The 12,911-nt window shown below is 31.8% G+C and overlaps 1 protein-coding gene across 1 annotated transcript in view; it reads left to right on the forward strand.

The window, feature by feature from the left end:
• Positions 1-12,911, forward strand: part of LOC107447701 (regulator of G protein signaling 7-like) — a 73,366-nt gene that overhangs the window by 33,440 nt on the left and 27,015 nt on the right. Inside the window, exons 8-10 of the mRNA XM_087164408.1 lie at positions 2,748-2,822; positions 9,073-9,132; positions 11,232-11,293. Of these exons, the coding sequence (XP_087020534.1) occupies positions 2,748-2,822; positions 9,073-9,132; positions 11,232-11,293 (197 nt within the window). The remainder of the gene's footprint in view (positions 1-2,747; positions 2,823-9,072; positions 9,133-11,231; positions 11,294-12,911) is intronic.

Consider the following 12,911-nt stretch of genomic DNA (forward strand, 5'->3'; position numbering starts at 1 on the left):
TGATGGTTCTCTACAGAATGGTTTTTTACGTCTGATTAAGAACTATAAGAATAATAAAAAAAGAAACAATATGAAAGTTTTTATTTCAATGTTAATAATTCTTAAAATCGTTTTTTTTTATCCTAAGAATTCTTTATTTTCCGTTTTTTAGTTTATAATTTTTTGATAAAAATTGTTCTCAAAATACTTTTGAAAAATTAAATGGTATAACATTATGTGTTTATGTATACTTCTTGTATATTCCAATGTTTGAAATAATATGATTCAGAAAAGTATGGAATAAAAATTCGGTACTTACGACGTATTAACGCCACCGCCGCTACAGATTTGGCGGTTTTTAAGTGCCGCCAATCTACACTTAAAATTTTTGCGACAGTTCATAAAATAAAACACTTTATTTAAAATAAAAATAGTTAGTTGGATTTCGGTGGAAAATGAGCCGATATAGAGTTTAGCAAAGATTCAAAACAATCATATCGCCATATGAACTCTGATGAATAAGATTCCAAATGAAATAACATTTCCAAAACGTACGTTTGCCAAGATAAAGTTTTATGTTGTGGGAATTGGTACATTTTCGTTTTTTCGGTAAAATATTTCCCTCCTGAAAAAATAAAATTGCATCTTGTTTTGTTTTTGGCATATCCCAAAGACGAATTTTCGTAGCACTAAAAATGGCGACAAAAAAGAATTGTTCATTTGTTTTTGTTTCGTCAGCATTCTTTATTTTACGTTTCTTAGTTTCTAAATAATGATTTTTATTGAAATTTGAAATTTTTTGATAAAAATTGTTGTCAAAAAACTTTGTTTACAAAATTAAATTTCATAAAATTATGAGGCTTATGTATACTTTTTGTTCATTTTAATTTTTGAAGTAATATGATCCTTAAAACTATAGAATGTAAAGTTTAAATGGGCCTTTCATGTTATATCATTAAATTTAGTAAAATTATTTCTCAGGCATTAGGTTTTAACTCTTATAAGAATATGCATATTTTTTTCTGTTAATGTACAAATATTTTTCCGATGTGTTTTGGATATTCCTTCTCTAATAAAAAGAGATACCATTTTGTTTTCGTTTGCATAAGAAAGAATATCAAGCATTTTTCTTTTTTAAATTTAATAAGCCACATTAAAGAAGGAACGTTGCAATGCTACACGCTACATTAACGACGTCTCCAGAGTAACTGAATGACGGTTCATATGGAAATCGCAGGTAAGCGTCTCATACAACAACGCCCCCTATAGTTCGTTGCGATCGCGAATTATCTGAAATTAACCACACGCGCAGACGATATTTACAAAAGTAAATATATTCAGACCTGAAAAGGAAAATATATGAGTTATTCCATCAATAAATGCCACAAGTTTGTTTGTATCTTCATTATTTTATGAGTTATTAAACATCAAAATGGGTCCGGGAATTTATAAACACCCTGTATTTATATATCTTGTTCGAATTTTTAATCGTTAACAAAATAATTTTTATTCATCCACTCAAGTTCAAATATATATTTTTAAACTTGTAGTAGATGACACTTGATGTTAATACAGTTTTTTCAAATATTAATTCATTAATTAAATTTAATTAATTAATTTTAGTTTTATATGAGAGAAAAAATTGTAATTATATTTTATAAAAAGTAACTAAATTAAAATTGTTGACCAGAGTAGGCATTGACTTTTAAAAATTTTCTTTATATTATTTGCTTCTTGTTATATCAGTCCTAAATCACATTATCTTTGGAATTCAAGAGGGGAAAAAGAAAGATTTTTCCCACTTGATATACAGTAAAACTTGTGTAAGTTGACCACTTGTGGTGCATTGTTTTAGTGGTCAACTTAGACAAGTGGTCAACTTATAGAGGGGGTGGGTCATTGTTTACTTTTTCGTTTCCTATATCATGTTGCTATATATTTAAATTTTTTTTTTACTTGACTTAAAAATTTTATTCAGAAAATATGCAAATGAATATCTTAAGAAATGTGTTTAAACCTGAATGAACTTCAATTTGATACATATAATTCTAATATTTAACTAATTTTTTTTTAAAGAATTATTTCGTTAGTTATGCATATGAAGTATTTAATAAGTATAATTTCTTAAAATATCAGAACACGAAAACATGTAATTTGAAAACTTTAACAAAATAAAATTATTTGAACACTTTAAAATTTATTTACTACACTTAAAGATCAAAGACCATAAATAAAGGATCAAAGCATATTTCAGAGCATTTATTTATTCAAATGCTCACTATTGCAACTGGAAGAGAAACTTTTCAACTAACACACCTGTTTTCAATGAACGGATGAAAGAAATGGTCAAAAGCTGACCCCTTACAGTTTCCCCTGATGGTCAACTCACAAAAGGGTTTAGATTAGCTTTTTTCACTATTTCACCTAACAAGTGAAATTTTAAAATACATTGCAAAAATGACAGAAAATTTTCTGAATTTTTTTTTTTCTGGTCAACTTATGAGGGTTTGAATTTCATAATACTCCTAGACAAAATTGACTTATTTCAGTGGTCAACATACAAGATAGACAGGTGGTCAAGCTACAAAAGTTTTGCTTCTTTATGTTATATAGGAAAAATTCCGTTCTTGATAATTGAGGTCAACTTACGCAGGTGCCCAACTTACAAGGGTGGTCAACTTGACAGGTTTCACTGTATTTCAATAATCTAACGAATTAAATGTGTTGCTTTCGAATGCCAAATGAAGAATGTTTTCATCTCTTTTCAGCCGGGTACAGTGAACACGACGGAAATCGATTTGAAGAAAGCTTTCAAAGCCAATCTACCGTCCAAGCATTCAAAGGTAAAGCTTGAACTTTTCACTCTCATTTTTCCCCCCCTTTTCGTTCAATAGGAGAAAATAATGAAATTCGACGAGAAACATTTTTATAAAGAAACTCCATTCTATGAATTTTAATTGAATTCATCCATTAATGTAATACAGTCCCTGGCCATATTATTCGACGCACTATAAGATTCTATGTAAAATCTTAATTATCAGGTGATACTATACAGCCTTATTGTTTTTACTCGGATGAAACCGGTTTGTACTTGCTTACGTTCGTGCATCAATTGGTTAACACTGTAAAACAATACGTTGAAAATAAATACAAATAGGAAGTATATAAAAAAATCTTCTCTATAAAAACCCATTACATGTATGTTTAAATATAAAAGTATTGCATATAAAACACTACAGTGCGTCTAATCATTTGATCTAATTATTATAATATCTAATATATATAATTCTCTTACGTGGCTCCCAAATTTCGGCTGTATTTCTTTTCCGCCGGTGGCAACGTTTGCTTTGTTTTGTTTACGTTACTATTTCTCTTACACGGCGAATCGACCAATGATTGCCGCTAAAAATGTCACATGCCAAATCTAGCTGAGGTGGCTCAACATATAGCGCTTTTAAAAACGGAAACTGAAATAACCAGAGAGCATCAGCTGCGGCAATCTCATACTATTAAGCTAGGCAGAAGTGAGTAGTCTTTGTCGATCGATCTCTATTTTAGTATTTTGTCAAAAGCGCTCTTTTTCACGAATTTATATATTACGAATTTATCTGACGATTTTTGATTTATATCACGAATTATACTATAGCACATTTCTAATAGGTTTAACGAATTACATGTCATTTATTTGAATTCAAATTTATTTTAATGATTATTATTATGATTATTATTACGTATTTACTAAAAAGATGTAATCTTTTTTTTTAAAAAAAAAGTTTTTATATAGATTTGAATGATTGTTTTGAATTCTTAGAATTTTGTGCATTTGCAATGTACCTAAGTTAGCAGCGAGCGATGCGATCTTGGTTTACGAAGCAAACCATATAAGATTGCGTAGCAATTTTCTGGGGTTGGCGAGCGTTAGCGAGCAGGGGGCGCAGCCCACTAGTACTAGTATAATGCCTGATGTTATAAATATTCTATATTTATATAATATATCGTCTAATTTATTCAATCGTCAATTTTATATTATATATCGTCTAATTTAACCCATTGATACACGAACGTAAACAAGTGCAAACCGGTTTCAGTCACATAAAAACAATAAAGCTGTATAGTATATACTGATAATTAAGATTTTACATAGAATCTTATAGTGCGTCTAATAATTTGGCCAGAGACTGCACATCTTAAAACAAAACCAAGTCCATCTCATAACGCAAGTGTTGTATATTTGATACCACTGCTCACGCTAGTTAATCTACAGGTTAACTAGGGTGATCCGATTAAAGTGCGGAATCAAGAGTGCTTCGTAGTTTACCTAGTTCAGAGTTGTCACTCAAATTTGAAGAAAAGAAAATTTCCGTGTTTTCTCTGTACATGTTATATATAGTAGGGGAGTGTGGGGTCAATTGTAACAGGGTACGATTGTAACAGAGCAAAAATTTCGAGTGTCGGGTTTTCGAGTGTCGGGCTGGCAACCATTTTTATGTACTTTTGAAAGAGTTAGATCACAAAAGATATTTTCACGCTACGTAAGTACTTTTTTTGGTGTTAGAATATTATATTGTAACATAGTAATTTTGTTTCAACAAATAAAAATTATTAACCGAATATGTAAGTGGAATTAACATTTTAAGAAAAAAAAAGATTAGTTTTGTTAATTAACTAGCATTGTTTTCAACAAATGAAGCTGAAATGGCGACTTGGGGACGATTGTAACAATAAGTAAAGGGACGACTGTAACAGCTGAAAATAAATAATCTTATGTTTACAAACCATTACTTAACTCTTTAAGAACCACCAATAGTTTCCTATATCATTTATATTATGTTGCATGTGCATTATTTCATTTGTCACCTTTCACAGCATAAATTAAAATTTTTAACCCCTTAAAGTTAAAAGTTTAACCCTTTAGGTCTCTGCTCATTATTATTTTTACTCCTAAAATATCATTACTATTTTGATCAATAAAAAAATATATCACAACTATGATAATATGTATAATTAACTATGTTTTAGTTGAATTTATGAACTGTTACAATTGACCCCGTAAGTGGGGACAATTGTAACAAGTGCGCGACTGTCAAAAATTGTTAATCACTAATATAATAACATTTAAAATAAGGTATTTTTTTTTTCTAGTAGAGGATAGTCTACTTTACTCGTCTGTCAATTAATACTAATAATATATTGGATTCTTTGTTAGTTAAAAATAGTTAAGCAAAAAATGTTACAATTGACCCCACTCTCCCCTATAGTATATTGAGTATATAGTATAGAGTGATATAGTATAGTATTGTTCGTTCACTAGTGCTCATGTATGAGATATATTAGGATAAAAAATACTATAATAGTTTTAATTGCTGAAAAACTCAGAGAAATAAGGAACAATTGAACATATTTTTAAAAAAATAATATTACAGCAAATGAAATAAAGTACATCTTAACTATCGTTAAATATACCATAAATTTCGTTTACCGAGGTCAGCATTTTTTGTAACAAGAAAATAAAAAATAAAATTCCCTGTATTTTCCCGGTTTGTAAGGAAAAATTCGAAATTCCTGACATTTTCCCCTGTTATTTTAGATTATTTTTTTCTCTTTATTTTTCCAAGTTTTCCCTGTGTAGTTAATGAGCTCATTAAAGCTGTATTCCGCCGTAATATGATATGATGCATTTTTGTAAATAATATGCTCTTTTTATAACTGCTGTGAGTTTGCAACTGTTACTCCTGGCTGTTAGGTCAAGTATAGCCTATCTGAAACCAGCACTGTCTACGCTTATTTTGAAAATGGCGCAAAACGTCAATATGGAAAAAAGCCACAATTTTGTAAAAATAAAAAGCGTTTGTGGTCTAATTTTTTAATATTTAAAAGCTTACTCCAATGCTGCATTACCTGGACTCATAAAATGTTTCGAAAACTGAGAATAAGGCGGTGAGTTTGATAATTTTTATCAAGATGGAAAAATATCGCCAAATTGGTGATTTTTAAGTTTAATAACTTTTAAAATATTTAAGTTATTTGTCTGTTTTAAAACCCAAATAATTCTTCCCGGCAAGATTATATATATATTTTTAAAAATCATCGCACTGCTTCAAGCGTAAGGCATTTAAATTTAAACTATGGCTTTTTTTATTTTCCTTGGCGACAGAGCTTCGAAAAAAATCGTTAATGGTTGCGCATCGGTCAAAAAAAACTCTCTTTTTCTATAAAGTGACCACATTTTTATTGAGACAAAGCGGGACAAATGGGATGAAATGAGAACTACAATTTAGTCAAACTTTCAACACGCACAATATATATATATATATATATATATATATATATATATATATATATATATATATATATATATATATATATATATATATATATATATATATATATATATATATATAAATACGAATAAATGTTAGCAATAATATTTTCAACATCAACTGGAAGTAAATCAGATGCTGTTTGAATAGTATAGGTATAGAATGTGCGCTGCACAACCTACTCCAATATTTTTTTGCTTCAAATGTTCGTTAAGTTTCGTAAAAACGTTATTGATGCCTCTTCTAGCTTTTCTACCAAAATTTACGTTAGTGTTATCCGCACAATGGGAAATAATTTTATTGTTTAAATTATTCTTTTTTAAAATAGTGCTTATTAAATCAAAAATACTTTGTGAAGTTTCATCAGGCAATGAAACAAAATCTGATATTCTAATTTTAATTCCTGTTTCTGGATCAAAAAATCTAACAATTGTGGGAAATAATTTTAAATCTTTGTGGTTGAAAGTATCAGAATATATGGATATAAATGCGCATTTTTCTAATTCTTTCTGCAATTGTGAAAACGAATATGGTGGAAAAACATTACAAATAATTGCTTCGGTTTTTGTCCTTGCACATGCATATTTTTTGTCGTATAATGTTTTGATCACTTGCGACGTAGAATCCATTGATCTGAAACTTTGATTGTGGTTTATGGTGCCGAAAGCAAATAACCCTTCCGCTAATGCTAGCTCTTTTTCCGCGTTGCTAAAGTTAGCACGGCGAAAAAACTTCCATTTTAGATGAGGAAGCGGCATTATTAAAAAATCTTTTGTGCCTCTTTGTCGCTAGATTTTGTTTAGTAATATCGTTTTTTCCACCATGTGAGATCGAAAATTCAGCATTGCGTTTATCACACCGTACCATATAGTCTATTTTGGTACTTTTAATAAATGGAAATTCTCTGCTTAGCTCTTCATTAAATTTGCATCCTCTTTTTTTACTCATCTTTTATTTTGTGGGTAAATACTAGAAATGAAAAAAAATTTATTACAAAGGCTTAAAAAGAGTATTAAATTTTACCTTATTGACCGTTACTTTGTGGCGACTATTGCTCAACCTTTGTCAATCAAATAAAGAGTCAAACCGAACGTCAAATTGAAAACAACAAACCGCACTGTCTAACGGCAGTCCGCACTTATCTGAATTAAGCCGAGGCGTAAAGACAATGATCGCACACCACCGAGTAAATCTAACTTGGTACATTGCCTAATTTAGCTTACTCTCCACGCATTTTATGTGTTTTTTTATGTATTTTTTATTTCTTTATAGTCACCATAATACTTAATAAATAATAGGATTATATTTTTGCAGTACATTTAAAATAAGAAATGCAGATATTTTCTAAAAAGCGGAACATTTTTAAAAATCGGCGGCGGGACAGTACACCAAAAAGCGGGACTGTCCCGCCAAAATCGGGACGTGTGGTCACTTTATTTTTCTATCAACTAATTTGTTGATTGTATTGACTTGATTCTTTAGAAACGAAAAATAAATTAACGACATTATGAAAACTTCTTTCACTGTACCTGCATTATATATTTTTAAAGGGCTTAATTCTATCAACTAGCGTGTTGATATTATTTAGGTAATCTCTAGAGCAATTAAAAAATCTAAATTAACCCTGATATTAGAGAGGTTTTTGTATAGAGACGTTAACCTTATTTTCTACCCCTTAGCCACATTGCGATTTTTTGGGTGATCTCAAATAGTGTTAATGTTAGGATGAACCTTTTATAAAATCTCTCTGATTTCTATACTTTAACAGAAACATAACTAGTATACAGGGTGATTCTAAAAAGATGGGCAACATTTTAGGAAGTGATAGTACACACCCAAGCAAACAATTTTTATCAAAGAATGCATGGTGGAAAGCAAAACGCAAAACCGCTAGAGGGCGTCAAAGTTTATGTTCTTATATGAGATAAAAACACACAAAGAACGATGAAGTTATAAAAGCAAATTTAATGGCATGTGATTACAATAAGTGTTCAAAACAGTGGCCGGCAGCGGCTATGTACGCACTACAGCCGCGAAGAAAAGATAGGCGAACATTCTAAAACAAACCAGGCATATCACGAACTTTCCCTGCAGCAGCCGAAATCTTGGCGACAAGTAACGCAGCGCAGTAACTCTCAACAGGAATGGAGCTTCCACGTTTGCATCAAACAACTTTCCAAATGCGCCAGCACCTTTGCGTTTTGTTTTCGACCATGCATTCTTTGATAAAAAATTGTTTGCTTGTGTGTGTACTATCACTTCTTAAAATTTTGCCCATCTTTTTAGAATCACCCTGTATAGATGTTATAATTGTTGATTTCGTGAAATGACAGTTATCTAAACAGCGCCCTCTTTGCTTAGAATGAAAATGGCGCTAAATATCTACAGGGGCCACAATTTTGCGAAAAATGAAATAATTTAAGCTTTCAATACATATATATTTTCTCAAGAGTCCTAACACTGTATTGTTTCATTAATGAATACGTCAATAATTATTCAACCGCGTGAAGCCGTGTAGGGAAATATGTTCATTTGCAGTTGACTGGGATCGAACATAAGATCTTCGAACGAGTAGTCAAAGGCTAACAACCACCATAGAAAAAGTTATCCATTACAATTGTAGCCGGAAAACCGCTAGTTGTACTACTTTTTCTGCTAAACGTCTTCGCAGTAAACGGTTTTTTATTTTCATGTTAGAGTGCATTTTTATTCTGTTTAATATATGGCAATAATTTAGTACTACTTTCTTTTGAACATTTTGTTTCTTTTTCAGCAATTCATCCCGCAAACGGAAGCTGAAGCCACAAATCAAATAGACCATCTCCGAAGACAGGTAGTACAGGTTTTCTATCACCATCCAAAATTGACATTTTTTGGTTAACATTTAAAATACACAAGACTCTAGCAAGGGCGCCGGCAGAATAATATAAAGGGGGGTGCAACCTCTAACAAACTACCCTCCCCTTCCCCCCGAAAAAAAATTAAAATATTCTGCAATTACATTTTGTTTTGTTATTACATATACTTTCATCTGTTCATTTTTTCAAGATACATTTCTTCATTGTTAGCAAGATATTTAAAAAAATGTACGAATTTCTTGTACTTGCAAATTTTGCCCAGAGGCGATCGCGCTGGCATAGCTACTGACTTTGAAACACAAATAACTACAAACAGTAGTTTCGTATACTAACGTGTTTGTGCACGCTTAACATTGGTATTTATTGTGTTGATGAAGTTTTACAGCTGCGAGAAGTCAGTTTGTGTTATACACCTTTGTTAAACTGAATAACTAATAGAAAATATAATATTATTTACATTTTATTGAATGAAATTTAAAAATATAGCTTAGACATCTGCCAAGTTTGTGAATGCTCTGTGTACATAAGAAAAGAATCAAAGATGACTCAGAATTCATTGAAAAAGTTATAAACAGATTTGGACAGCAAACGAGACGATTACAATTTTTGTTTGATTAAATAATTTTTTAATTGTTATGTATCAATAATTACTTAATTATTTGCTTTTCCATAAAAATAAGTTTAATAAAAAAATTTTATAACAAAATTTTTCTGTATCTCTTTAATTGTTTTTTTAAAAAAAAAGCCAGGGGGGTGCAAGTGCACCCCCTTGCACCCCGCTGCCGGCGCCCTTGGACTCTAGTACTTGAATACTAGTACTCTAGTACTTTAAAATGAGCACTGAACATGTAAGGGATACCCCTAACACCATGAATCCAACTGAAACGACAAGTGCTCAGTATCGGACAAATCATGATGCATGTTTTAAGGATATGTTCGCTATTTAATAAGGTGACTGAGGTTCGTATCCCGATCATAGCTGATCAGTTTGTATACTTGAAAGACAAAAAAAAGAGCTGCAGAAACTGAAGCGGAAAGATACCCGAAATAGGAGCTTATTCTCAAGACATCGCCAGACCTGAATGAGGGAAACAAAACAAATTTGACAAACAGATCTTCCATACCACCTGCTTCGATTTGCTTCTTTCAGTCTCCGCGGCTTTTCTTAGTTATATTTTTCAACTTTATTATGTTCTCCATATTTCTATTAGCGATTTTGTGCTTTCTTTTTTTCAAATCTGTTTTGCTTTCCTTACTCACACCTGTTGGTCTTGACAATGGCCGCCTTGTTTTTGAGCGTTCAAAAATATGTCAGCTTTTTCCGCCACAATAATTTTTGAACCCAATTTAAATTTTTTCAAGAATTGACCGTCGTGTGCAGACATACCATCGTTTTAGTTGTATAACGCCAGTAATAAAATAAAATAGTTAATTTTTTGAAAAAGCACGCATGGGATTAAAAATCTCAACATAATTGTAAAATGTGTTCAAAAGATGCATTGAATCATATCAACACCCCAGATAAACCTCTGGAAGTGGCGCGGAGGGCAATATCAAAACTTTAGATAGGAATCTCCATTTTTTATTGCAAATTTGAGTCAATAGATGGCACTGTAATCGTGAAATGAAAATTGGGTACAAATTGCATGAAATGATGATGGTTCCACTCCTTGGAAGGTACTCCAGCCGCAGGTGGTGGATCGTTGAATTGGTTTTTCAAAATATATAAAAAAAAAATTCTTACTATAACATAACTAGTTCCTCATTTTTTATGCATGAGATATATATTCTCGATACATCTCCATTTTAAACAATTGGTACCCAGTTTTCATTTTACCATTACAACAACACGTATATCGAATTAAGATCCTTTTTCCTGGAAAACTCACATCTGCAATAAAAAGATTGAAATTCGTATCTAAGGTCTTGATGTTGTCATGGTTGGTGATGCGAACTAATTCTTAATTTTTTGGACATTTATGAATATTTATGAGGGATGTTCTGAATTATGAGATAAAGAAACAGAAATTATTTACTTCTTGCGTTTATTCAAAGAGATTGTTCTGCTTTTCAGGTGAAAGCCTTACGAAATAAAATCGATCGAGGAAATGTCAAAACGTCCAAAGTTTGCGAATCGTAAGTATACAGTTCAACTCATTCTTTTTTTTTTTTTTTTTAAATTTTTTTCAAACTTTCTGGTTTTTGTGCCTCTGTGTTTACGTGAGCAATACAAGACTCGTTGACACATATTGATCAAATTCGACAAGTTTTTGATCAAGGCCTTCCAATCTAAGCTACCCTACTTTCTTCTGTGGTTTGATAATATTTCTTAATTTCACCCCGATTCGTTTCCGCTACCCTCAGTTGAGAAACGCTCTCTGATCAAGTTTTATAAAGAAATTAACTGTCTATTCAGCTTAAATAAAAGTGACTAGCATAACAGTCTTTTTACAACTCCAATTCAAAATATTAGAATAACCAAAAAAGGCATTGTATTACCTTATAAAATGCGTGATATCTTTAAAAATAAACAACGGTGGCGAACGGAAAAATTATCAACCGTCCACAATTAGTTGACGCATGATATTATTGTTCACACGCGCATAAAGAAGTATTAGAAATTTTATTAAAAAAATATTGAAATTTTTCAAAATATTAAAATATTTCCAGAGGCGATTCAAAATATTAGAATATCTGTAAAATTGTGTGATTGGTCAACGTTAATCATAAAATTTGCATAAGTTGCGCCACGGTAGAGCTAGTACGCGTATAAAGGCTCGTTTGAAAATCAGATTTAGTTAGTTGAGAGTTAAAATGGGTCGAACGAAAGATATACCGGACACTACTAAGACAGCGATTGTGACTCTACGCAATGAGGGAATTAGTCAACAAATGATTGCCAAAAAAGTGAATTGCTCTCAATGAACTGTAAGTAAAATTTTAAAGGATTATTCTACAAATCAAAGTTTTAAAAATAATCGCTCAAATAGTGGTCGTAAACGAATAACCACACTGAGACAAGACAGAATGCTGAAACGTGTCGTCACTAAAAATCGCTTCAAGAGCTTGAGATTCATAAGTAGAAAGTGGAGAGAACAAGGAGTGGATGCCTCAACATCTACCACACTACGACGACTCCATGAACTTGATTTTCAATCACGTGTGCCCAAGAAAAAGCCGCTACTTACACGCAAGCAAAAACGAGCCAGAGTGAGGTGGTGCAAAGACAGATTGCAATGGGGTATTCAGGACTGGAATAACGTACTTTTTAGCGATGAATCGATGTTTTGCGTTTCCCACGGTCATCAGGGTGTCCGTGATTGGCGTTGCAAGCAAGAAGCTTTTACCACAGATTGCTTGAAACGCTCAGTGAAGTTTAGCACTTCTGTAATGATTTGGGGGTGTATGGGTGCTGAGGGCTTAAGAAAGCTGTGCATTTTGAAAGGAAGGGTAAATTCTGAAGTATACAAGGAGGTACTTGAACACTTTATGATTTCGTCATCGGAAGATCTATTTGAGATGACTTTATCTTCCAACAAGACTCTGCATCTTGCCACACGTCAAACGCCACCACTACTTGGCTTACTAACAATAAAGTCAAATTACTTCCTTGGCCGGCCAATTCACCCGATTTAAACCCCATCAAGAATATATGGGGTTTAATGAAGAAACGCCTTCAGGATTTAGCTCCAAGGGACAAAAATGAACTCATAGAAAGCGTGAAATTGTTTGGCAACTATCCGTTTGGGCAACT

The sequence above is a fragment of the Parasteatoda tepidariorum genome, chromosome 5 (assembly GCF_982258835.1).
Source record: "Parasteatoda tepidariorum strain Cologne lab strain chromosome 5, Ptep-v5.0, whole genome shotgun sequence".
In the NCBI taxonomy this organism is placed as follows: Eukaryota; Metazoa; Arthropoda; class Arachnida; order Araneae; family Theridiidae; genus Parasteatoda; species Parasteatoda tepidariorum.